Raw genomic sequence first — 26,875 nt, 5'->3', positions numbered from 1 at the left:
TCACGACGGACAACCATGCACACTCACACCCATACCTAGGGGCAATTTACAGTGTTCAAACAGTCTATCATGCATGTTTTTGGAATCTGGGAGGAAACCGGAGTACCCGGAGGAAACCCACGCAGATCATGCAAACCCCAAACAGATGGACATGACCTGGATTTGAATCCAGGACCCCAGGTCATCACAAAAATTCCCCAACAGCAGTTTACCTTTGCAAAGAAGGACTTTCACTTTAATCCTACATCTTACATATATACAATTTTATAGGCTTTAATTTCATACAAAACAAGACGTGTATGTGTGTGTGTGTATGTATGTGTGTGTATATATATATTATATACACATATATGAGGCAAGAACAATGACCTTTTTGAATCCCACCCACCAAAACATACAGAAAAATAAATATCAAACCGTTGTGTGCAGCTCATTTGGACAACCCCCGAGGACATGTGCTCCGCTTCAGTGGGGAAAACCAAAGAAGGCAATTGAATTTTTTTAAAAAACTATGAGATAATCCCACATTTAAGGATGCATCTAAATGCATCATACCAGGCGCACACGCAACCATACATCACCATGTCAGAAAGCAATGCATAATGTAGAAACAAACCAGATAGTCACACAAAAATAAACAGATCTAACAAGCATTACCTTCAGTTAGGGTGGAGTAGTGTTGACAAACAATGGGACTAAATCAAGTGTAGATTTTGTCTTATTTGGAAATAAAGACTTTCATGGGGGAACATTATTTGTATCTTAAAAATATACTGCAGTTAAGATGCCAATTTGATGAGTGTTCACTTGAACACCAGGATAAGTTGGAACTCCCTTGCCAAAGCAAATGTTGATCAACTTTGAGAATGGTAACTATGTATTTAAAGATGCTTTCTAAAATGTCTGGTTCTTGTGGGTGATGTCATTCAAATGATGACGTGTGACTGCATGTTTGTCCCGACTCCTCTTTTATCACCCTCCACAAATGCCATTCCTTCTCTGGAAATGACTTCCTCCAAAAAGTCTCAGATGTTCTCTCAAGAAAAAACATAGTTGGACGGAAAGAGGGTACTTTCCAGAGGACAAAATGAGCTGCCTGGAGTGCTACTTTTGCGTCATCTGTTCAACCTCGTTGTCCTCTTGAAGCCTTGACTGTTTGGAGATTCCTACATGAGACCTCAACCCATTCTTGAAGAGATCTCTACACCAATCCCTGAAATAGCAGGAAGGTGTCCGTGCGTATACAGAAACAATAAGAGTTCACCGGCCCCGTGTATAAAAAAATACTGCTGTAACCAAATTATGGAGAAGGTGCTCCGGATCACCGGCTAATGTCTCTATTTGCTTCCCAGCTCTTACTGCAAGTAGCTTCGCCACTCCCCCCAAAGTTAAAGAATGGGTGCTTGAGGGAGTCTGCAAGAGCCAGCCTTTTGGATGGTTCGTACTCCAGCATGCTTTCTATCAGGTCAAACAACTGATGATGGTCTTCTGCTTCTGAAAGCAAGTACCTCTGAGAACACATGAAAAAAATGAGAAATAAAATTACTATCATTATTCTAATAATACAGTGTTCCCTCGCTTATCGCGGTTAATGGGGACCGGGACCACCCGCGATAAGTGAATTTCCGCAAAGTAGGGATTCCCCTTCAAAAATGTTTAATTTGAATTTAATTCCCCAAATTTATTTTTTTAATTTTTTTATTATTATTATTATTATTTTTTTACCCCCCTGTATAAAGTATACCAGTGGTCTCGAACCGGTCCTCAAAGGGCCGCAGTGGGTGCAGGTTTTCATTCCAACTCAACAAGGATACCTTTTGCAAGTGCAATCAGTTAATTAGTCAGGTGCTACTTATTTTAAAGACACCTGATTGGTTAAAATGTCGACATTGGATCAGTTGGAACAAAAACCAGGACACACTGCGGCCCTATGTGGAACCGGTTTGAGACCACTGCAGTACACCATATAAAATACGGGTAGAGAGAGTGAAATTCATGTTATAACAAAAAATGTTGTTTCAATGTAATATTCGTATCCTTTTTTTCTCCAAAAAAAATCCGCGAAGCTCTGAGTCCGCGATAGCTGAACCGCCAAGTAGCGGGGGAACACTGTATTACATTGGAGTCTACACCTTTCCCCCTCTATCCACTCCACTCACCCTAAGAGGTTTACAGTTTTCCCTAACGTATTTCCCGGCTGAGGAGCACTCATCCCAGTCGAGACGGCCTCGATAGAAATACTTCTGTTTCCTAAAGAGAAGGGATTAAATGTTAGAAGTGTGGATTAAAAATATTTTGACCCAGATATTAGTGGATGAAAGGTGTGTGCACAGAACTCTAACCTCGTCTTGCGGATCATTCTGGAGGGGACAGGTCCAAGAATTCTTTCCATCATGGCCAAATGCTCCCTGTTGTCATGTGTCTGATGGAAACAGAGTTTAAGTAATGATTTTGATGATTTTCTTTGAAATATATGAAATATGTTTGAAGCCAGAAACTCTTTTTGTCTGGAATTTTGCCAGGATTTCTTTTAGGCGGATATAAAATTGATTCAAGTGTTATCACATATCCATCTATGTGTAGCCATGTCCTGCTATATGCCTAAGTGTGCAACCATTGGGTCCTCCAAGGTTAGTCAGATGGTGTTCCTTTTTAACAAGGACCATTTTTATTCAAAATGTCCATCAACCAGCAATGCAGAAATGGAAGTAAAAACCAAGCAGGTAAGAACCAATAGCGACTAATAAAATTACCTTCTGAAGAAATCATAAAACGTTAATGTGTGTTGTTTATTAATGTTGCTAATGTTTTTTTCTGAATTCTTAATACTGTGTTCATTTGTTTGAAAGGTCTCTCTATGTTGCCTACCATTAGCTTCTTCTTTTTCCAGTGTTTCAACACGGGTAGATTTTTTAAATATATTTGTGACTAATTTTAAGACATTGATAACTCATTTTATGATCATTTTCTCTCATTTTTGTGTTTGTCACATCTTTCTTAAAAAAATTGGGACATTAGTGGTTGTGGGGACTGTGGAACGAATTAGAGAATGTACGTATAAAGTACTGCTCTACTTACGAAATGTTCAACTTATGAAAAGAGTTCTGGAACCAATAATTTTTAAAGTAAAGGTTTGACTGTATTTCAATTTGAATCTCATAATATTAGCATTTTTTCTGAGAATATGTTACATTACAATGTATGACACGCTATCTTCTTCAGAATTGTGTTCTGGAAAAGATGCTTCAAACAAAAATAATAAAATTCACCAATTGCTTGCCCTGCACTGATGGACAAAGATTTCTTAACCTAAAAAAAACAGATTTCTCTTACCCAAACCTTTGCAGTTAACTGCAAGTAATTGCAACTAATGTAGAAGACTCACCCGTTCACGGTTATAACTATACATTGAATTATTGCGCAATATCCATAGTATACACTCTAGTCTTCATATTTTAATTGTAACCAATAAATTGTGAAAAAAGCACCATACCTGAAATAAGGTGAAGCCCAGGTAGTACTCGAACAGAATACAGCCAATGCTCCACACATCACAGGGATGGCTCCAGCCCATTTCTAAACGACGAAAACAGGAGTAAACAATGTATCCCAGTGCATACATAAACTCGCAAAAATGACTACTCAGATATCTTCTCTCGAGGATATCATGACACCAAATTCAATTTTAAAGTACGTAATGAATTTCAATTATTTTCATAGCAGTTACACTTACCTAAAATGACCTCAGGGGCACGGTAATGCCTGGTGGACACTATAGTGCTGTGATGCTCGTGGTCGAAAGTGGCACTACCAAAATCCACCACACGTACTGCAGTGCTTTTAACTGTCCTTTCTTCTCGTTTCTGGAATAACCAAAACATTGTGTTCTGTATTTTGCTGACCAAAACGTAAATTTCAAAAATTGACTTGAGTTTGCTTTCACTATATACCATATTTTCACGACTATAAGGCGCACTTAAAAGTCTTAAAATTTCTCCAAAATAGACAGTGCGCCTTATAATCCAGTGCGCCTTATATATGGAAAAAAACAGAAAACCAAAAACGAAAACCCACCACTGTCGGATATTAAAAAACACAAACGCCTGAACTGAAACAATACTGTTAACTATGCAGATGCCATCTTAGTTTACAAAATCTTCCATCATATAGCTCCCCCCCACTGCAACATTTTATACAAAAAAATCCAAAACATCAACAATGGCTGGCTCTAGAGGTGACTGTGTAGTGAGTGCTTCATACCTGGAAGTCAATAGCAATTACCGTATTTTCACGACTATAAGGCACACTTAAAAGTCTTAAATTTTCTCCAAAATAGACAGTGCGCCTTATAATACAGTGCGCCTGATATGTGGAAAAAATGTCATTCATTGAGGGTGTATCTTATAATGCGGTGCGCCTTATAGTCGTGAAAATACGGTAATAGAAAGGGTAAGATCTGATATTTTGTTTTTCTACAAAGATCAGATTATTCTTACCAACAGTTACTGGTCAAATTAAAACAATAATGAAGTCTTATTTCACTAGGGCTTACCTTCTCCACATTGTAGGACATGGTGAAATCCGAGTTGACGAATAGGATGTTTTCAGGCTTTAGGTCTGTGTGTGTCAACTTATTGTCATGGAGAACTGTGAGATAGAAAAAAAATGTGCTCTTATGTAAGATAAGAATCCAATTTTAAACTTAGTTTATGTATCTAAAGGCAGGATAATAGGCCCTACCTAGCTCACTTGCATTAGAATAAACGGTATAGAAAATGGATGGACGTAAAAGGTGGGGTTTATATTAGTTGTTTGAACTCACACTTTACAGCTAGACAGACTTGGTAAGCCATGTGTCGGACTTGACCAATGGAGTAGGGCAGGTAGTTGTTTTCTTTGAGGAAATCGAACGTGCTCAGAGCGAGCAGCTCAAAGGAGATGCACATGTGACCATGATAGTCAAACCAGTCATACATCTGCACACACAGGCTGCAAGACAAAATGGATTCAAAGGCTTAAAAATTGGATCCTTAATGGCAAAAATGTTTTCAATTTCTGATTAAGAATATTCTGAAAAAAATTGAAGATTAAACCACAATTATTCTGATTAAAAGCACAAAAGAGTTTTGCTTTAGCCCAATGACAATTTTGTAGTTGTTAAACCCGCTGCTCAACTTACAATTTATTGTCTGGATCCTTCTCGTTAATCTTCTCAAGTACATTGATCTCAAGGCGAGCTGCTTCTTTGTACTTCTCCACATTCTTGATAATTTTCAAAGCAACACTTGCTGCTCCCCTATAAAAAATAAAATAAATACAAAATCTGCATTAATGTTGTTAATTTTGTTGTCTGAATTATTAATGCTGTGTTTATTAGATGTGTGTTCATGTGGTCTCTCTGCGTTCCCCTGTGTTTCAACAAGGGTGGATTTTATTTATTTTAAGACATTAATAACTAATTTTAGGATCATTTTCTCTCATTTGTGTGTTTCTCAAATCTTTCTTACAAAATAGGGACCTTTTGGCCAATCTTAAAGGGTTTAGTTGGTAGTTGAGTGAGGAGTTTACAAAATTTACATATAAAGTACTTCTCTACTTATGAAATTTTCAACTTACAAAAAAAAGTTCTGGAATAAATTAATTTTGTAAGTAGGGATATGACTGTTGGGTTGCAGAAAACCAGAGAGGTTTAGGTCTATTTCTTCATGAATTTTGAAGACAAAATGTCCTCCAATAACCAAAAAAAAAACTGGAATCAAAGCATTTGTATTAAGATGTGATGACTGAAATGACAAACCTGCGATGGTCAACACACTGCATCACCCTCCCAAAGGTGCCTTCACCCAAAGTACTGACAATTTCATCTGCATCATAGCACAAAAAAGAAGGGGAAAAGGGAGCAACAGTGAGGGAAGAGAAAACAAGAGAATTAGACAAGGGATCTAATTAGGCGAACACATCCTAAAACCTATACTGTTTTCACAGAGCTGCTTATTCAATTGGGAAGTCTTTAAGTAGAATACTCTATGATAAATAACACTATGCGATACAGAAGGGGTAAAATGGGGGTCGGTGATGTGCCGCTTTGATGACCTTTTTGCAGCCATCCAAAAGTGAGCTCCGACCCCTTCTCAAATTGGAAATTTAAACTAAAAAATATATTTTTGAAATTCTGTGTATGTCAACTAGAAATGTCTAATTTTGTTTTAAAAAAATCTGAAACCACCTAAAACTATCTAGATTTCCAATTCGTCAAAGAAACAATTGCAAATGAGATTCTATAGGTTCCCCCTCCTCCCCCCAAAGGTAACCTGTGAAACATAAAAAAAATGCTACACATCTTAAATATCCAATAAAGGAAAAACTCCAAACTAAAGTCCCTCAAAGAATCTTCCTTCTTGCAATCCACCCTAATTCCACTAGAGCAATGAGCTTTCTAGTAATTCATCATCAGGCACGCCCAGTTAAATGCTCTAAGCTTTAATACTCATTATGGAGAAGGGTTACGATAGAGTAGTGGCAATGAGTACATCTCTCTTGCAGGACGTCCCCACTCCGACAGATCAGGTGCCCTTCCTCGTCGTCCCTCACACTCAGTGCCCGCGTCCGGCTGTTGCTCCGCTGTTTTCACACCCAAACCGCCATCAGCAGGTCACGACACAACCAAGGGGAACATGGGGGTATTCAGGGGCAGCCGAGGAGGGCGTTGGTGTAGTTGTTGGTGGGTTTGGTGGTCATGGGGCGATTCACGCATGACACCACGTGAAGAAAATATATAACGATAGGGATATATTGCAAGGGAATAAGTCAAAGATCACATGATGTCCTCTGCTCCCACCCCCTTCTACGTTTAAACCACAGCTGCTTAGAAATAAGTAAGCAACTGGTACATCTATCCATTCATTCAACGCAAAAAAAACCCAAATAGGAAAACATTGAAATCAGAGCTTATTAGCTTGACTTGTCAGCTTTCATAAGATGGTAAATAACAAGGAGGGGATCAAATGCAAGTGAGTAGGAAAGTTACTACTTGCTCACTTGAAATCTAGATTGTTGGATAGACGTGTGGTGATATAAAGATGACATTTAATAAATACATCTTCAGGACCAATAAGTCCAAAAAATAAGAACATATTGAATTATATTCAACCATTTGTATTTTTGGTGGAACATTTTCACTTTTTTTGCCCAAAAAACTAAACATCAAATTCTGTGATAAGCTACAGCCACAAATTTCCAGCTGACCTATGCGCAAAAAATGATTTTGTAAAAATAAAAAAATTAAAAATTCGAATGAAAAACTTCCAAAGGTTCATTATTAGCTATAAAATAAAGCAAAATGTCTATCAACTGCATGGAGAATCCACATAGTCATAACTGAATATGTGGAGGTGTGTCTAATAATACAGAAATACATTAATGTAAAATGGTGAATAGTAATGCTTTGGATGATCAACAGCACTGGACACTTGCAGTACTTGAATACAGAATGGTACTGGTCTTGTATTTTATCAATGGAGTGAGAATCAAAAAACTTTAATCGATTACAATTACAGTGTTCCCTCGCTACTTTGCGCTTCAGCTATCACGGACTCAGAGCTTCGCAGATTTTTTTTCAGGATTTTTTTTTTTTTTAAAGATATTAAATTAAAATTATAAATTACATCATTTTACAAGAGGTGGAAACAAAATATTCAATAAGAATTAGTAATTGCATGAAAAAAGGCCAAAGAAATGGTCAATAACATGGTGAGAGTTCAGGAATCGCATTGATGACGTCATGGCTGTTTACAAGCGCATCTTCACCGCCCAAAAAAAACCAATGTTCACAACTCCCAATAACGATGTTTCTTACGTGCAAAAAAACTGCAGAAGATCCTCCATCCGGACTACTATGATGTTTTTGCCTGGTGGTGCTTTTGTGCACATGATACACGTTTCTTTAAGCATTTTTGAAGGGGCCCGCCTACTTCGTGGATACGCAGCTATTGTGAAGGGGTCCGGTCCCCATTAACCGCGATAAGCGAGGGAACACTGAATTTAAAATGAATACGTAATGTAGAAAAAATTAAAAAAGTAAAAAAAGTGTGGCAATGAATTATAATTAAATGGTCAAACAATAATAAATAATGGTGATTGAGGTAAATTGAAATTACATTTATGTTGACTTATGGAGGAATTAAACCAGTGTCCAAAATCCACCATTGAAATGTACAGGTTTTCAATTGAAAAATATTAAATAGCATGAAATGTACAATTATATGAATGTGAAAAGTAACGACCTGCAACTTGTTTTTGTGAAGCGAAAAATACACTGTCAATGGTGTCAATCTGGGCTAAAAATGGAGCTGTAGAAGCCTGCCAAAAAGTCTGCAGAAGTCCAATTGTCATAATAATTTGGGGAAATACACATATGTACAATATTTTTTAATTAATTGCATTCCAGCAATAATGTATTAAGTCTTTGTGCATCAAAATGAAAATGTTCTCCCAAAGTGAACCATCTAAATAAAGAGAAAACAAAATAAAAAGCTTTTTGGCAGAAATAAAAACAAATCAGAAAGATTGCACTACTTACCAAGTTCAGGGGCTGTGAAAAGCAAATGGTTAAAAAAAGAAAGAGGGGTAGAGAAAGCTGAGCGCAAGAGACAGAAATAGAAAAAAAAAAAAAAACAGAATGAAGAGACTAGAAAGACCCCCGCAGGTCTGGCTGTACTCACCGAGGAGGATGGGCTATAGGACCTGGTTCTACGCCGCCTTCGTTTGTGCTTACGCCTGCTGCCCTTTCGCCTGTACGAATCATCCCGCTCCCGTTCCCTTTCACGGCCCCGTCGGTAGTCGTACATGTTTGGCGAGGCGTCGCGTGGATAGTAACTTTCGGCAGCTCCATGTGGCTCCCTTTCTCTGTCATGGTCACGATCTTTATCTCTGCTCTGTTCCAATCGTCTGTATCCCTCGCAGAATCTTCGGTCAAATGGCCGGTGATCTGTTGAGCGATTGTCGTAGCTTCGACTACATCAGGTCAGCAGAAGAAAAGAAAAACAGATGAGTGACAACTAAATTAGAAGAACAACTCTGCGTTGCATTTAGGCTCGGGATGTGCCGATTACTGCATTTACTCACATAAAAGCTGCTTTTATCGGACAATAAAAAAAATGACGACTGAATTGAGGGTACGGCTTATATGCGCATAAAAACACAATATGTACTAAACTACAAGTTAATGACGCACGCGAATGCGGCCGATACGGTAATTTACTTAAAAATAGAGAAAAGATCAACAGATAAAACGCTAAACAAAATTTACTTTGACGTCTATGAATGAAATTCAAGAAAAAAAACGTATGTATCTCGCATAAAATGTGAAAAAAAATCACATTCCACTGCACATTCAGGGCACGGCCATCTTACCTAGGTCCATATTGTAAAATTAAATGATTTTAAGGCAATTTTAAGGGTGCGGCTCATACGCAGGGGCAGTTAATGTGAGATAAAAAAAATGGTAATTTCTGCATGACTAAAATTATGAATGTGGACGGATTTTCTATCATGGGTCAGAATAATGAGTCACTTGCATGGTTTGTAAGGGACTGATTTTACACGTGATGTTCTCCTAGGCATTTCATCCTTTATCTGGGTTTTTGGGAGCAGCTATATCTGTTTGGCTAGGCAGCATCGGATACCCTAAAACACAGGTGTCAAAGTGGCGACCCGTGGGCCAAATTTGGCCCACCACATCATTTTTTGCGGCCCGAGAAAGTAAATGATGAGCGGCAACTTTCTGTTTTATGAAGAAATTCAAATAAAGATTGTAGATAATTTCCTGTTTCCTCATTTTAAATCAATAATTGCATTTTTTTTTACTAATTTGAATGACCAAAAATGATCTGTCGAGTAGCACGATCGAGAAAGCTGTCAATTAATTAATCGATTAAATTTTGGCAACCTAGTTGGAAGAAATACCATGTGGCCCTAAAAGAAAGTCCAAACACAAACATACCTCCTTGAGCGTATATAACTTGCATCCTGTCTCTGAACTCGTCCTCTTCTTTCCCGATCCCAGTCTCTGTCGCTGCTTGAGGAGTACGTGGGTGATCTTCGGTGTCGGTGTCTGCGCCATCTATCCCTTTCTTTCTCTCTGTAACGATCATGATAGCTGCTGCCGCTTTCTCCCTCAGAGGACGTGTACCGTCTGGTGTGAGGCATCTGGTAGGTATTTGAAATGACAAACATCTGAAGGGACGGGCCCACTTAGCTCAACACTTTGAAACCACAGCACATTCAAGTTAGGTAAAAAAAAAATAAAGCAATTGATTTACTAGGTAAATTTGTATTTTATACATAATTTCAAAAATAATGAGTTTTTTTCCTCTTTTTATTCTGAGGTGGATAATAAAATTAACTTTTAGCAAAGCTATCACAACAATTAAAATAAATATCAGCATGCACGATGTGCATTAACATTAAAATAGACAACACAGATGCACGATCACCCACGGACAGATAAATCTGGTATTAAAAGTACAAACAACTAAAGCTAAATAGACTCGGTTGCAAAGAAAGTTTGGATTGCATGCTGTGTTTCAGCTATTTTGTAGGACGAAATGCATATACTACTCACGATAGAAACACTGCAAACAATGATTCCGAAAATTTTATCATGCCTACCAGATATGCATATATTAGTAATTTAGTCATCGAGCAAACAAGTATGGAAATGGGTAAGCTGTAGAAGGTATTAATGAGAAAATCAGCGAACAGCTTCAGCCCATGTAAATAATTTGACCGCCATCTTAGCAGGTATGCTTGAGCACTTTAGCATTTGTGCTAAACATTTGGACTGGACGTTTTTTAACCACACATTTTTTCCGAGATCAAGTCCTACCGTTTTAGCAGCGAGCCCAGTACGTTTGTCCCACAAGAAGTCCGTGGTGCAGGCGTTCTTGTCACATGTATAGTTTCACTAATTCGGTATTCCAACCTCCTTTGCTCCCAAATAGCTTTATGTGAGTCCAGCTAGTTCTAGCTGCGAATAGTGGAGCAAATGTTGAGTTCCATGAAACTGGGAAAATTGGCTAACCCAATTATTCACAGCAACAACAATAAAAATCTTGGCTAGCCGAAAAGATGATTTGTAACCCGAATTCACCGATATTTAAAAATATGTCCATAACAATTATGTACCTTAAGATAAACATTGATTAAAGTAACCCATGTCTTGTTTTCCCGGGAAGTTTAAAGTTTCCAACTTCTATAAAGACTTGAAAGCATCTCTGGACCGGAACCGGATGTTCGATATGTGTTTTGTATGTTCGAAGTTGAGACGGAGCTGATTCTTCACTTGGGTAGGCGAAATAATTAGATTATTTTTAATAGCAACTATATAATGCGATATTTGCTCTTTTTATATTAGGTCTAACTCTGGCACATGTTATTTTTTTCAGTTCGTCTGATCGGCGCCAGGCGGGCGTTATCTGCGTCTAGCGTGTTGTATACTTGCACTACTAAAAAATCGGGAGACAAAGTGTTTTCGACATGAATCCATCTAACCCATTTGGAAACCCACAAGGATTTCAAGCGACAGGCAATACTAACACTAGTTTGTTCCAGTCATTTGGGCAACCACCCTCCAACAGGATGCCTCAGAATCTGGGTGGTTTTCAATCATCAGCATTTGGCCTACCCACATCATCAAAGTTGCCTGGGAATACAATGTTTGGACAGAGTCCTTCATTTGGACAGCAGACAACACAAACATCATCAATCCCCAGCCACACTCCAGTTTTCGGACAGCCTACTTCGGCAGGAAGCAACTCTGGCTTCGGTAGTACTACAGGACTAACATTTGGACCAGTTAGTGGATTGAGTCAGACTTCTGCTTTTGGACAGACACCTGCCTTTGGACAGCAGACTACATTTGGTCAGGATTCAAGTTTTGGGAAACTTTCTTCAGACTCAGGACAAAAGCTCACAAGCTTTGGACAGCAGGCTCCAGGATTTGGAAATACTACCCAATCAGCTTCAGGAGCAACAGTTTCTTTAGGGCAACCCCAGCAAATATGTTTTGGACAGTCCGTATTTGGGAAACCAGCAACAACCACTGCTGCCAGTAGTATTTTTGGTGCACCTGACACGCAGAGTAGAGGATTTGGATCTGAATTCAGTTTCAAGCCAGCCAGTGAAGTTCTTTTCAAACCCATTTACAGTGCCAGTCCTGAGCCAAATAACCCTCAAACTATGCCATTGTACAGTGCACCTTTCAGTAGTACCCCTGAAAAGATGAGTTCAAGCACTACTGGTAGTAGCACCATCACTGGCTTCTCAGGGACAAAGGCAGGCCCACTGGGCTTCAGTTTCTCACAGTCCGCATCTACTCCATCCATTCCCGTCACGAACAACTTGCAAACAACTGCCAACGATAGTGGCCCCACCAGTACATTGAAATTCACATTTTCACAGCCTGGTGCACCCTGTAGTTCAAACACCAATGCTACTATCACCCAGCCCAAAACACCCTCCACTTTTAGCTTTTCAACCAAAACTCTCCAACCCCAGACAGCACAACTTTTTGGAGGAACCGGCATTATTCAACCGTCCGCATTCGGTGGCAATAAACCTAAAGCAGAGTCTCCCTTGGACGATAAAATGCCGCCGGATGGTGACACAAATATATTTGGGCAATTTCGTAAAGGTATGAAACGTAAAGAAGAAACTGTAACAAAAGTTTCCAATGCTGTTCCGGAAGCTGTGGCAGAGGAGGAGAAAACAACAGAAATGTATACATCGAGACAGCCCCAAAAGAGAGCTTTGTTGAGTGGTCGTGCTCCTACAGGCTTATTCAACAAAGCTCTAAGTGGACTTCGAAAAGGTTCCACTCCCCCAACTAGAAAAGAGGCAATGGACTCTCTGGGACAGAAACTACAGCCACAGGAGCTAAAGGCCGAGCATCCCCACGTACAGCATGAACACGTAACTGCTTTCACACTATCCCCAAACCCTGAGGTCTTGGAAAAAGCTAAAGAGTCAGGTGAGATTTAACACTGAATAGTATTTTCTTTTGCAATAGTTAAGGTTTTATGTCGTAAATTACAGATTGGTCATGAAATAATTACTGTGTTTTCTCACATATAAGCTGTAATTGTAACTAAAAAATGACTGAATCAAGGGTACGGCTTCTTTGCACACAAGACTTGCAGTGTTGCTCTATGCCTTTTCACCAGTAGATGTTGGCAAATTAACATTTCCTATTTGTAGGTTATTTTTTGTTTTGCAGTAGGAAAACAACAATTACCAGATGAATTAGTATAAAACATGTTTTTTCTGTATGTATCCATTTTGTTTTTTGTGCCTAATTTAACCAGCCGGCCATGGTTAAAGGAAAATGAATGAATGAATCTTTTTTTTTAATTACATATTAACAGTCTCTAAGATCACTATAGTCTGCTAGAACATAACTTATTACTCTTGATAATCAATTCCAAATCTATAAAAATATTCATTTTCAGAACTATCACGCCATTTATGTAGGTAGGGGTGACACCTTGAGTGCATTTCTCATAGTTGTCAGTGTGAAAATACAGTTGAGGCAAATTGTATTATTGCGAGCGGGTTAATGCGATATGATACAATACGACAAAGGCACATTGCTATAGATATTGCAAAATATTGGCCATTTTTTTGTTTTTTTGTACAGATGATTTAAAAACTGTTTAACCAATTTGGTTTTTACATTATACTGCAAACAATTTTCAAAAATTATTGCTGGCTAGCTGACACCATCTAGTTAGTCCTAAATATTTGATGTTTTTAACAAACAAACAAAATATGGAAACAAATGGACAATTGCCGTTTTATCAGGCAATTCCAATTCTATAAGGCGCCTAATTCAATGTCTATTGTTGTGGCTTGCTTATAAGAATTACACAAGTGCGGCTTTAACCTACGACATCACATTGTAAGTTGCCGTTTGTGAAAATAAACGACAAAGATAATTAAAAAAAAAAAAAGGACAATTGTGTATTGTTCCCAAAAATATTTACACCTCATCTTGGAAACCTAGAGTCGCACTGTGATATGCTGTTGTGTCGCTTCATATTGTCATATAACAAGAAATTCATAATGCCTACGAACCCGCATTTTAGATTTACCACACCCAGATGAACTAATGGGTGAAATCAAGACGCCAAGGAGAACTGCTAGACGAAGTGAGAGCTCGGACAGCCTCGGTGGAACATCACCTACTGATTGTACCATCATTCAGTGCCGAAATATCCCTCCGGCACTCAACAAAAGGGACATCCTCATAAAGCATTTTTCCCGTTTTGGCAAAGTGTGTAAGGTTTTCTGCCGGCCTGGAAAGAACTTGGCCATCGTACACTTCAACAATCACGTGAGTTAAATCCATTTCGATATCCCCTGGTACATTCCTTCCATTAACGCATAAATATAAAAAGATTACAGCTGATTTTTGTATGCATCTAAACCAGGGGTGTCAAACATATGGCCCGCGGGCCGGATCCGGCCCGTTTGGTGGTTTGGTACGGCCCGGGGTGCAAGCTGCATTGTATAAAAAAATATGAATTTTCTTTAAAATTTGTAATTCTTGTATTATCCGCTAGGGGCGCAGCGTTTTAGTACGTGCAGACTATGAATTAACATTCATTTATGTTCTTATGTTATTCTCTTGTTCATAATATATTGTTCATAATGTAAAAGGAAATTTCTTTTAATAAACATTTTGATAATTTACTCATTCTTTGCACTAATTATTAGTATTAGTGACAAATACAAAGGAAAAAAGTGGGCTTATTGTTAGTTCTATGTAATTTTGCAATGAGTTTACTGGTCCGGACCGCTTGATCTCAAATTAAGCTGTATTCGGCCCGCAGACCAAAGGGAGTTTGACACCCCTGATCTAAACATTCAATTTAATTTAGATGTATTCATATTGATTACTTTGTAACAGAGCTCTCCCATTCTTAACAGCTCTTAAAATTAGTATATTTTTAATTGAATGGTTTTATTGTCATTATACAAGTATCATGAGATTTAAATGTATGTTTTTTTCCAACAGGCATCTGCAGCCAAGGCAAAGAAGAGAGGGAAACACTTACATCAACACGAACTCCTTCTCTTGTGGCAGAAAAAGAGGCAAAGTGCGTGTCAAACCAGAATAATAAACAAGTTCATTAATAAATGCTATGTTACAATGTTTTAATACTTTCCTCAATTGGCACAACAGTATTAAAGCATTGATCCACAATTTAAATTGGATTCCTATTTTTTTATTCAATTGGCAAAACAATATTAAAAGCTTGGATCCACAATTTCAATTAGATTCCTATTTTTTTCTTGTTTAACCCTGAAATAATTTGAACTATTCCCCCCGGTGCATCAGGTCCAGGGGACAAAACTAGCAGACCTATGGCAGGAAAAGAGGAGGATGAGAGTATAATCGAGGATGATTCAGAAATCAAGGTTCCATCTCCTCTACGGCCTTTACTTGGCAGCAATTTCACTCACTGGTAAGTGCCAACACAAATGTTATTTTTGCCGCAGATAGTTAATGTCAGATGTAGTGATTTCTCTTAAAAGTTATGAGAAACGTGAAACAATGGAAAGGGTCACAGTACGTATACAGTGTTCCCTCGCTACTTCGCGGTTCAGCTACCGCGGAATCGGAGCTTTGCAGATTTTTTTGGGGAAAAAAATACAAATATTACATTGAAACAGCATATTTTACAGTTTTTTTTGTTGTAACATGAATTTCACTCTCTCTACCCGTATTATATATGGTGTACTGTATACAGGGGGGTAAAAAAAAAAATTAAGCATTTTTCAAGGGGAATCCCTACTTTGCGGAAATGCACTTATCGCGGGTGGTCCCGGTCCCCATTGACCGCAATAAGCGAGGGAACACTGTATATATAAATATGATAAGAAGCAAAGAGCTGTATTCAAGGCTAATGAATGAATCAAAAATATTTGACAGGAACTTTAAACTAATGAGTATTTATTTTGACCTTTTTTATTAGAAACAATTTATTGACAATCTAGAGTCTTACACAACACACTTACTGTCTTTAAATACAGTTTTAACAATCAATAACAAGCTGAAGTTGTATAAATTAGCTTCAACAAAGGCTCTGCTAGGGAATTATTTAATGGCTCGTTTGTATTTTGTGTTTCTTTTAGCTCACCAGTGAAAAAGCCACCAATTTTTAAGACTTTCCAGTTTGAATCTGAACTGCAAAAAGATAATGCCACAGTGACTCAGACCTCTGACCTCCTTGTCCCCCTAATTGGTATCTTGGCTGAGACATCTGAGGACAAGTATCGACTCCTAGAGCAGAGGGACAAAATTCTGCGGCAAGGTATTTGCGGCAATCCTTCACCAATCTGTTTATTAGCTTCTTCACTTAGATAAAAGCAACACAAACTTCTTCTAAATGCCCACTAGGTCGACCTAAAAGTACGGACATGGACCTCTCGAAGGTGTTTGTGGGAACATGTCCTGACATGTGTCCAGAGAAGGAGCGATACATGAGGGAAACAAGAAAGCAACTCAGTTTATATGAAGTCCTCCCCAACACAGATATGGTAACTTTGGCTATACTATACTATGATATTAGTACATTATATAATTTTATTGCACTCACCAAGTTTTCATTTATTTTATTACACTGACAAATACTCCCAGAAAATTAATGAAACTAATTACAAATAAAAAAATGTCATTTCGAACAAATGGTTTTGATATTGCAAACTAAGTAGATGATCAGTTCTAAAAATACATTTTGCTGAGAAAGTTTAACCCTTCTGATTTGGCGCCAAATCTACAATCTTCTGTTCACATTTTGAGCCACAAAAATATTGCAAATACCAATAAATCTGCTTCAATATCAAATTTAAACTTCTTTCATCCAATCAGTACAAAAATATGTGCTCTGTTTTAAAAATATGTAGATACCAATAAATCAGCTTTAACATCACATTTCAACTTCATCTATCGAACAAGTGCGAATATATTCTCCTCTGTGTTTTAAGGAAAATTGAAAACACAACCTTGTAATAACCCGTTGACCTTTTCGAAAAAAAAATGGTTTTATTTGTCTGTATTTCCTATTATTACCGTATATTCACGACTATAAGGCACACTAAAAAGTCTTACATTTTTGCCAAAATAGACAGGGCGCCTTATGATCCAGTGCGCTTTATATATGGACCAATACCAAAATTGTTATCACGATAAACTAAAATGAATCAGTCGATAGGGTAAACCATCCTCTACAGCTCTCACAACTACGGCAAATAGCCCCCGACTACTATTTTCCTCGTAGAAAAAGTACTGCACAGTGACTGTTGAGATATATAGTTGTTTTGTCAATACACCCAGTATGACGGCGAGCACACTAATTTGGTGCTCGCCGTCATTCTGGCTGGATTTATAACAGGTTTGATTTTAAATCAAGCAATCTATTGTCCTTTCAAAGAACTAATTCTATTGACTCTGTTAATGGGAGCGAATGGGCCTGTTCTTAAAATTGCTGACGTGCGACGACGTCTAGCTCCGTTGCCTCACAACGCGCATCAGAAATCTAGTCTGTATACACGATACCTATGATGGAAATACCAAGTAAAAAAAGAAGAAAGACGACGAAGAATATATGTGAATTTTCTTTGTTTTGTTTTTAATAAAATAATTTTATTTATTGCCTTTTATTTTAAGAACAATCGTTTGCGAGTCCGGCGATGAAATGTCCAGTCACGTTAAGATGGTGTATGTTTTGCCATGCCTAACTGCGTCTTTAAAAACGGTGTGTCCTTTGTGTGTCAAATACAGAAATAGCACTCATTACTGAAACTGCGGCTTTAAATGTGATGCGCCATATAGTCATGAAAATACCGTGATTTTTTTGAACGCATGTCATTAGATCATGATGAATATATTGATGGTCAATTAAATAGCCAATTTAAACTGTTTAAATTGACACATCTAGGTGGATCACACAGCAGCCATCAAAGAGTACAGTCGTTCATCAGCTGACCAGGAAGAGCCCCTTCCTCATGAGCTACGGCCCTTGCCAGTCCTATGCATGACCATGGACTATCTGGTCACTCAGATTATGGATGAAAGTGTTGAAAACCTCCGGGATTGGTATGATTTTGTCTGGAACAGGACTCGTGGCATCCGAAAGGTAGGAATTAATTTGGAATTATAGGCTTGGTTAAAGTAATTCACAGAATCTTTGAACTGACCAAATTACTACAATTTTTTTTATAAGCCCAGATGTCCGGATGGTTTAATACAGTAATCCCTCGATTATCGCGAATTCCCTACTTCGTGATTTTTTTTCTCCTATTAATTATTTAATAAAAAACATATAACGTATGTCGAGGTGTTACTGTGGTAAAAAAAAAAAATTATTATTATTTTTTTAATAGGGGGACCCTCCTTTGCAATTGTTCTATTATCTCGGCCAGGTCTGGTCTACATTTACCTCGAGATTCGAGGGGTTACTGTATATAATCTACCCAGCCTCCTCTTTTACCATAGGACATCATCCAGCAGCGTTTATGCTGTCCGGACACGGTCTCATTGATCGAGAAGTGCACACGCTTCCACTTGCATTGTGCGCACCATCTCTGTGAAGAACCAATGTCCGTTTTTGACGTTAAGATCAACAATGAGAACTTGACAAAGTGCCTGCAGAGCCTGAAAGAAATGTACGAAGACCTGAAGGGCCGTCAAATGTACTGCCCCAATGAGGCCGAATTCCGCCAATACAGTGTCCTGCTCAAGCTAAATGATGGGGACATCCTACGGTTAGTGTACAAAATCACACAGAAAATTCTGCTTAATTTTTCAAATAACATCCTCCATGTTCTCTTCACAGTGAAGTCCAGCAATTCCGGGATGAAGTGCGCAACTCCCCAGAGGTTAAGTTTGCAGTGCAAGCATTTGCTGCACTTAACAGCAACAACTTTGTGCGTTTCTTCAAGCTGGTTGATAGAGCGTCTTACCTGGCTAGTTGCCTTCTCCACAGATATTTCAATCAGGTAGGTAATGATTTTACTTTTAATGAATCCAATTTCTGTTCAGTTTTGATATTGTACTCTTTTGCTGTATTGCTAAAAATAGATCTAAATTACATCTAATGATGGACTTTTAGCAGTTGATTAAAAACACAGTTCAAACACCAGCGGTGTGCAGAGTGATTTGCATATCTTCCTCACACTTCTAAATTAAGGATCTGCATGTGCGGTTTTGCATGTTCTTGGGTACTCTGGTTTTGTCCCACATCCCAAAAATATGTATGGGAGGCTTATTGAACACCTAATTGCCTGTAGGCACGTGTGTGCATGTGAGGTTGTTAGTCTCTTGGCTGGCAACCAATTCAGGGTGTACACACCCTCTGCTGCCAATAGTTGGCCGAATATGCTCCAGTATCCTTGCAACCCTCATGAGGATAAGTGCCTCGAATAATGAATGAAAGTTGAAACACCAAAACAAAGCCCACATTATGATTGACCTGGCATGTGCTACTTGACAAAGCTCACTTAATTTTTTTTGTTTCAATATTTTTTTTTAGATTCAAGTTTTCAACGATGAGTCGCACCAGTAAAATAATATATGATATATTGGGGAAAATAAACATACAAGATGTAATACTATTAAGGAAGAAATTAAAATGTTCATCTTGAGTACCAATTCTGAACAACTCCAAAAGCATGTTGTTAATGTGAGGGAAAAAAGGTAGAAGTTGAACGTGACTAGAAAGTTACAGAACCACACATACGATGAAAAAAGAAGTGTAAATATATTGCTTTATTCAAATCCTTCTGTACATGTTTCTCCAGGTCAGAGGAAAGGCATTAAAAACCTTGAACATTGCTCACACTGTGGGGCCAAGGTTAACTAATTTTCCAGTGGAGGACATTGTTCGGATGTTGATGTTCTGTAGTGCTAAAGAAGCAACGCATTTCATCCAGCAGTATGGCCTCAACGTCAACGAGGGGTAAGTGTTAGTGCGTTTTTTTTCTTTACACCAAAAATAAATTCAGTCGTACTTATACTTACGAAAATAATGAGTTACAGAACGTTTTTCCTAACTTGAATTTTTTTTTAAGTATAGCCGTACTTTATATGTAAATTCTCTCATTCGTTTCATGGTCCTCGCACAACTACCAACTAGTAAAAACATTAAAATCGGTCAAAGTGTCCCAATTTTTTGTATGAATGATGCGATGAAACGTAAAAATTTGAGAAAATTATTTAAAAAAAAGATTTATTAATGTCTTAAAATGAATAACAAGCACACACTATCAACCTGTGTCAAAACGTAGGAGAACAAGAGGAAGCTAATGGTAGGCAAGAGAGATAGCTCAGTTTGTGTGTGTATGTGTATGTGTGTTTACTTTTTGCCTGTTATGTGCCTCCGGGTTTCCCTTGCACCACGGAGGAAGGAAAGCCCAGAGGGACACGAGGCGAAAAGCACACACACGCACTGGTCATTCGCGCTGGTAATATTCCTGGGAGGCATGATCATAAAAACAGAAGCAGCTGCTATATCCACACTTGGGAAAACAAAAAAACACAGTCAGACCTCTGTGATCACTAACGCCGGTCAAAAGTACATGAGAGAGTCTTGAAACATGGATAGTGGTTGTTATGAGACAGCCATGAGAGCCTAGTAGAGCGTAGCGAGGTTCTAAAGTGAAAAATCTATTTATCCGCGACAATATTTTCAAAATATAATAACGGATAAGGAAATGCATTTATCTTTTGGGGGATTTCGTAACTTGGATCTTTTTCATATCTCGAGGCACTCATTTGCATATAAAAAAACTTTTGTGACCTGAAAAGTTTCGTACCTAGAAGCATTTGTAAGTAGAGAGGTATGGCTGTAAAAACTTTCATTTTCTTTGCAGCAATATTATTATGGTAGTGTCCATCCATGTAAGAAATAAATTCCTGATTTATGAAAATTGGGATAAAAAACTTCTGCTAAACTATGTATATACAGAATCAGTTTTTGCCAAACTACTGAATATAGCTTTTGTATCAAAAATTAAAAAATCATGCAATGTTGTTTTTCAGCCATAAAACGTGTCCATAAAACGAAAACATCAGTGAATCTTTGTGTTTTATTTCTTTGGTGGAATTAAATATTTAAAAAAGGAAAGTGTAAAGCAATAGAAAATTACATAATTAACATTATTTTTGCACGCATCGCTGGTAAAAAGCCACTAAAAAAGGGGTCACAAAATCTGAAAAGTATTTTTCCGCACTAAATATGTTTTTTGACATTTGACAACTCTGTATCTGGCCCAGCAGTTGGGGACCCCCTTCTCTCATATACACTCTTACTGCAAATGATATATACTTACAAACAGTATATGCGTTATTGAACAAAATATGTTCTGTAGCTAGTAGTGTTGTTAATGTATGAACCTTTTTTTTTGTTAACAGAGTAGTCGAGCTAAATCGGGTATTCTATCAGGAACCAGAGCTGTTATACCAGAAAAAGTCTGAGATCATTCAAGCTAAAAAAACTACTTTGACTGGTCAAGTTGTGAATGGAGGTACCATCCCAACGCCTCCCCAGCATGAACCTGTCGGCACCTTTGACTCCCAGAACAAGTACAAAGGAGAAAACCTATCTGAGCGTACTTTCAATCAACATAAAGGTATTCGGTGATAAAATATGGTGTGTCTCTTTAAATATAATGCATGTACGTGTCATAGTGTAAGGGGCCTTTAAGGAACATTTTTACTACTACATATATACTGTGTTGTCGGGTGGCATGGATTTGTTGTAGAGTTCCTCTTATATAGAATCAATGTTAATGCTGTGCACCCACCACTTGGCCAGTAGCAAATACATTTTTTTATAGAATTATCGTTATTTTATGGAAGTGGAAACCTAAGGGGAACATATGCATAACACTACCTGAGATAGGCAAACTCTCTTGAATTGGCACTCATTTGACAGGCCAAAAAGTCATGTTAGTACCGTATTTTCACGACTATAAGGCGCACCGCATTATAAGGCGCACCCTCAATGAATGACATTTTTTTCCATATATATAAGGCGCACTGTCTATTTTGGAGAAAATTTAAGACTTTTAATTGCGCCTTATAGTCGTGAAAATACGGTAATTGCTATTGACTTCCAGATATGAAGCACTCACTACACAGTCACCTCTAGAGCCAGCCATTGTTGATGTTTTGGATTTTTTGTATAAAATCTTGCAGTGGGGGAGGAGATATATGATGGATGATTTTGTAAACTAAGATAGCATCTGCATATTTAACAGTATTGTTTCAGTTCAGGCGTTTGTGTTTTTTTAATATCCGACAGTGGTTGTTTTTCGTTTTTGGTTTTCTGTTTTTTCATATATAAGGCGCACTGGATTATAAGGCGCACTGTCTATTTTGGAGAAATTTTAAGACTTTTAAGTGCGCCTTATAGTCGTGAAAATACGGTAGTTAAACTGTATAAATGTGTTTTCACGTGTTTGAGTTGGGATGCTAGCAATTCCTTTTCATGGTTTAATTTTCCTTGAAATTTTCCAAAAATACTCCCAAAGTAGTATTTGCTAAATGGAGCAAACAAGCTCACTTTCCAAATAGTCTTGTGGAATGTGAGCGCTAACGTCAGTCTCTTGCAATGTATCTTTTTGGAGTGCCCGAGATCATTGTGTAAATACTTTCCGGACCCTTATCTTACCCATTTCCTAATTATAACATCTCACTAACCATTTTTATTCATCTTTCAGTTATCACTCCCAAAGTGGAAGTGAAGGTGCTCCAAAACATCCAGTTACCAACTCAGGTTTTGCCAGTCAAGCATCCTGACGTCACCGATGTTTTGGTAGTAAGAGCGAACGTTCCTGAAAAGACGGAGACCATCGATTCCACCAATTATTCCCGGCAGCCCATATTGCAGCCTCCACCTGTCAAAGCACCATCACCTGAACCTCAGTCCGTCTTCAATGATGAGGTGCAGAAGACTTATTTTCACTTGCTCACATTTTAACATCAATGCTGACATTCTTTGTATACCCCCCTTTTAGGACATCATGGCTGAGGTAAACATTTTAATTGATGAAGTGGTGGGGGTGACGGCGAGGGAGGTAGCTGCAGATGGAGCCACTTATGCCACAGCAGCTCTTGTGTAAGTTTGTGTTGTCTGTAGAGAGTCATTGCACGTGTGCTTAATATTGAGATTATTACAGTGTTCCCTCGCTTATCGCGGTTAATGGGGACCGGGACCACCTGCGATAAGTGCATTTCCGCAAAGTAGGGATTCCCCTTCAAAAATGCTCAATTTGAATTTAATTCCAAAAATTATTTTTAATTTTTTTTTTTTACCCCCCTGTATACAGTACACCATATAGAATACGGGTAGAGAGTGAAATTCATGTTATAACAAAACAAACTAAAATATGTTGTTTCAATGTAATATTTGTATTTTTTTTTTCCAAAAAAAATCTGCGAAGCTCTGAGTCTGTGATAGCTGAACCGCGAAGTAGCGGGGGAACACTGTATATATTAAATACAAGTGTTTAGAACAATAAGAGCTATTGGAAGACATTTGGGCTTTTTTTTTTTACATTCATTCACTTATTTTCAGGCTATGTATTGACAATGGCCATATTTTAAAACCTATAAAAATGATGCAAAAAAATTAATGTCTATAGTAGATGGCAAATCATATTTTGTTTGTATTAAGGTGACCCCTGCTGGGACATTCTCAGGAAATCCGAAGTTAACATCTATATATTAAACAATACTCTTCGTATCATTAGAAAATTTATCCCACTCAATGGACATCTTTGCCTAGTAGTTTGGTTTACAGGCGCCAAAAAGAACAATGGTATGGAAAGCCCGTGACAACTGGTTCGGATTAGATTTTGTGACGGGTTATGAGTTTAAGTTTGCTTTATCAGATGGTAGGACAAGAAAACCCTCATTATTGGACAGATCTGTTCTTTAAAAATCTATTTTTGAGCATTTTCTTTAATGTATGAATGTACAATTTTGATATTGAATGTCTTTTTTTCCTCCAAAGAGAGTGCACTCATCAGGCAGAGTCAGTTCTCAATGAGGTGCTCGGAGAAATGTTGCAAGAAATGTCAAGCACCGAGTTCCATGTTGAACAAGAGCGGCTGGCTGAAGTGAAACGCAAGATTGAGGAAGCAAGGTATGTATAGACTGCCTCTTTTGAATATCATTTAATTAACGCTACTTCCAAAATTACTTTTTTCTTTTTCATAACTTGAACATTTCATAAGTAGAGATGTACCTTAAATGTAACTTCTCTAATTCGTTCCATGGCCCTCACACAACTACCAACTAAACCGTTTAAAATTGGTCCCAATTTTGTATTAAAGATGTGAGGAAACACACAAATGAAAGAAAATTATAAGAAAATTATTTATTAATGTCTTAAAATAAAACCTATGAAAATGTACTCTGCACCGCTGAAATAGTTCCCTCCGCAGCTGTTATACTGGGAGACGTAATACCTGTGTTTGTCCACCAATTGGCAAGAAGCTGTCCACTTTGTAGAACATTTTAGACTTTTATGTGTCCCCTGTGTGTCTGAAAATATGTGCATTGGTATGGTTTTTAATCGCTTAATAAGGGCAATTGCAATTATTCATAAGGGGAGCATTTGGCCGAGTTGGACAGGAATGTAGAGAGAATCATGAATCATGAATTGTGGTTGTTTGTGAGGCAGCCAATTGAATTGAATGCTTTTATTGTCATTATATGATAAAGAATGAGAGCCCAGTAGAGGGTAGCGATGTTCTAAAGTGAGAATCGATGCATTTGCAACAATATTTTTTAAATGAAATAACGGATAAGGAAAAGATTTTACTTTTCGGGGGATTTCGTAACTTGGATCTTTTTCGTATCTCGAGTCACTCATTTGCATTATAAAAATTTGTAACCTGAAAATTTTGTACCTAGAGGCATTCGTAAGTAGAGTCTGTACTTTAAGACTACACACATCAACCATGGAAACCAAAATTCGGATTTAATAATTTAATAATTTTAAAATGAATAATTGGCTCACCTTTCTTTATTCCAGGAGGAAAGAGGAGCATGAGGCCTTTTTGGCCAATTTCAAACTGTCTTTATACACAGAAATCATGAAGGAAGTATTAGAAGAGATTATGACAGAAACTACTACCACGGTGTTCCAGTAAGATACAATTTCCATTTTGTGATTGTTTAATGAGATGGATTTTTAAAAAATGAAATAAAAACAGTGAAGGATTTAAATTTTCAGGGAAGCTTTGGACGAGAGAGCACGTTGTGTGGCTAAATGTTCTCAAGAGGTCTGCACTGATCTTATTGAGGAGACTTTAAAAGCAGATATTGCACTTCTCGTCGAAGAAATCCTTACGGCCCAGCTGCAGCGTGCTCACAAATACATTAAAAGGTAGGCAACTAAGCTTTGAGTTTGGAGTAATTGGTGTTGGAAATGTGAGAATACACATTTTCTTTATATGTCCAATCAGGTGGCGTAATGTGGTAGCAGTGCGGAGACAGCTGAAAAGACAGATGAGAGGCTTCCCAGCAGCACCTTGCTTCGTGGACCCACGCTTTAAATTGAAAGCGTTGGCTCCAAGTGCTCCGGCACAGCAGTCCATCGAGGATCTGACTCGTGGAATGATCGATCTCGGAAATGCAGGAAGATTATCGCTGTCCAGTACCAGGTTTTGTCACATTGCCTTGGTCATGCTTTTATTTGTTCATCCTCCATTGAGTGAATCAAATGCTTCATTGATTTATTCAACTTTCAGGGTTTTGAAAATGAGACGTTCAGCAATCCACCAAATGAAAGTGCAATACTACTTTCAACAGCTTCTTGAGTAAGTCTCTGCCGGCATCTGTTTGTTTTCCAAATATGATAATATGTAATCTAATATTTTTTTAAATTGTTTGTCACAGGGAATTAGTCTGGAGACCACTCGACCTGCCATCTCTAGTGGTGGAAAATTTCCACAATCCACCTAATAGAATCTTCTGGAAAGCTGTTGTTCTGTTGCCTAGTGACCATGAAAGTGTAGCCAGCCTGGCAGACAGGTATTACTGTATTTTTCACACAGTGGTGGTCCAAAGTTTATTAAAGAAATCAAACTTCATGATATTTTTTGTGACAAAGACGTATCTGTTGCAATCATTCTATCAGCGAAAAACAGATTTGTAGAAATAACTGGAAACTCAAGACCGTATGTTCTTAATAAGTGCTTGTAAGCTTTTGACCACCACTGTGTTTAGTCTATAATTTATTATAGAGTGAAATTTCAGAATGCAAAAGGTACATTCAGTTGACATTCTCTGCAATTTCAAAGGAGTAATACATACCAGATGTCTCTACTTGTTTATACAGTGGTGCCTTGAGATACGAGCTTAATGCCTTCCAAGACTGAGCTCTTATGTCGATTTACTCATATCTCAAATCAACGTTTCCCATAGAAATTACCAAAAAGTAAATCAATTCATCCCAACCCTCTGAAAAAAACACCAAACAGGATTTTGGAATGGAAAAACATTTTACTACTTTTCCATCTATTAACAAAGTAACAAAACTAGTGGTTATGATGTTTAATAGCAATAAAATTAGACGGATTTCACAGAGGGGAGAGACACTTCTTGCACGAATGGAACGCTCCGTCCAGTGCTCGAAGAGACATTTACACGAGGGATTTGTATCGAGAAAGAGTGTCCATGATAATCAAAAGCAGCCTCTCATGTATGCGATATGCTCGTAGATCAAAATTTGTGTCTTATCTCAAGGTAAATAGTTTCTCGAAATTTTACTCGTATCTCAAATTGCTCGTATGTCAAGGTATT

The 26,875-nt window shown here is 37.9% G+C and overlaps 2 protein-coding genes across 3 annotated transcripts in view; one reads left to right on the top strand and one right to left on the bottom strand.

The window, feature by feature from the left end:
• Positions 1 to 207: 207 nt before the first annotated feature.
• On the bottom strand, positions 208 to 11,036 carry clk2a (CDC-like kinase 2a). Of its 2 annotated transcripts, XM_077743361.1 has the most exons (13): positions 10,886 to 11,036; positions 10,001 to 10,206; positions 8,721 to 9,012; positions 6,531 to 6,621; positions 5,798 to 5,864; positions 5,180 to 5,296; positions 4,823 to 4,989; positions 4,553 to 4,647; positions 3,734 to 3,863; positions 3,494 to 3,576; positions 2,343 to 2,422; positions 2,160 to 2,250; positions 208 to 1,510 (listed from the first exon to the last, which is right to left on the bottom strand). In XM_077743361.1, exons 2-13 carry the CDS (start codon positions 10,204 to 10,206, stop codon positions 1,322 to 1,324), a joined length of 1,608 nt encoding a protein of 535 aa, XP_077599487.1. In that variant the 5' UTR covers positions 10,886 to 11,036; the 3' UTR covers positions 208 to 1,321. The 2 variants fall into 2 exon arrangements, with proteins under 2 accessions (XP_077599487.1, XP_077599489.1); XM_077743363.1 differs by lacking the exons at positions 6,531 to 6,621; positions 10,001 to 10,206; positions 10,886 to 11,036 and having other exon boundaries at positions 8,721 to 8,849.
• A 207-nt stretch (positions 11,037 to 11,243) lies between these two features.
• Positions 11,244 to 26,875, top strand: part of mcm3ap (minichromosome maintenance complex component 3 associated protein) — a 23,998-nt gene continuing 8,366 nt past the window's right edge. Inside the window, exons 1-20 of the mRNA XM_077743307.1 lie at positions 11,244 to 11,345; positions 11,445 to 13,027; positions 14,142 to 14,389; positions 15,074 to 15,155; positions 15,398 to 15,524; positions 16,195 to 16,373; positions 16,460 to 16,599; positions 18,000 to 18,197; positions 18,557 to 18,825; positions 18,897 to 19,059; positions 19,861 to 20,018; positions 21,473 to 21,690; positions 22,783 to 23,006; positions 23,080 to 23,180; positions 24,078 to 24,209; positions 25,104 to 25,217; positions 25,305 to 25,457; positions 25,537 to 25,734; positions 25,822 to 25,890; positions 25,970 to 26,104. Coding sequence (XP_077599433.1) covers positions 11,536 to 13,027; positions 14,142 to 14,389; positions 15,074 to 15,155; positions 15,398 to 15,524; positions 16,195 to 16,373; positions 16,460 to 16,599; positions 18,000 to 18,197; positions 18,557 to 18,825; positions 18,897 to 19,059; positions 19,861 to 20,018; positions 21,473 to 21,690; positions 22,783 to 23,006; positions 23,080 to 23,180; positions 24,078 to 24,209; positions 25,104 to 25,217; positions 25,305 to 25,457; positions 25,537 to 25,734; positions 25,822 to 25,890; positions 25,970 to 26,104 — 4,400 coding nt within the window. The 5' untranslated portion in view covers positions 11,244 to 11,345; positions 11,445 to 11,535. The remainder of the gene's footprint in view (positions 11,346 to 11,444; positions 13,028 to 14,141; positions 14,390 to 15,073; positions 15,156 to 15,397; positions 15,525 to 16,194; positions 16,374 to 16,459; positions 16,600 to 17,999; positions 18,198 to 18,556; positions 18,826 to 18,896; positions 19,060 to 19,860; positions 20,019 to 21,472; positions 21,691 to 22,782; positions 23,007 to 23,079; positions 23,181 to 24,077; positions 24,210 to 25,103; positions 25,218 to 25,304; positions 25,458 to 25,536; positions 25,735 to 25,821; positions 25,891 to 25,969; positions 26,105 to 26,875) is intronic.

The sequence above is a fragment of the Stigmatopora nigra genome, chromosome 21 (genome assembly GCF_051989575.1).
Source record: "Stigmatopora nigra isolate UIUO_SnigA chromosome 21, RoL_Snig_1.1, whole genome shotgun sequence".
NCBI lineage: Eukaryota > Metazoa > Chordata > Actinopteri > Syngnathiformes > Syngnathidae > Stigmatopora > Stigmatopora nigra.
This window is presented reverse-complemented; position numbering and strand designations above follow the sequence as displayed.

What these genes read in the sequence shown, in the direction of transcription:
- clk2a (XM_077743361.1), bottom strand. Translation starts at nt 10,206, where the DNA reads ATGCCTCACACCAGACGGTACACGTCCTCTGAGGGAGAAAGCGGCAGC. An exon ending in CAGTGTGTTGACCATCGCAG is followed by an intron (nt 5,297 to 5,797) that starts GTTTGTCATTTC and finishes TATTTTTTATAG; the next exon opens with GGGAGCAGCAAGTGTTGCTT. An exon ending in TGCCCCTGAGGTCATTTTAG is followed by an intron (nt 3,577 to 3,733) that starts GTAAGTGTAACT and finishes TTCGTCGTTTAG; the next exon opens with AAATGGGCTGGAGCCATCCC.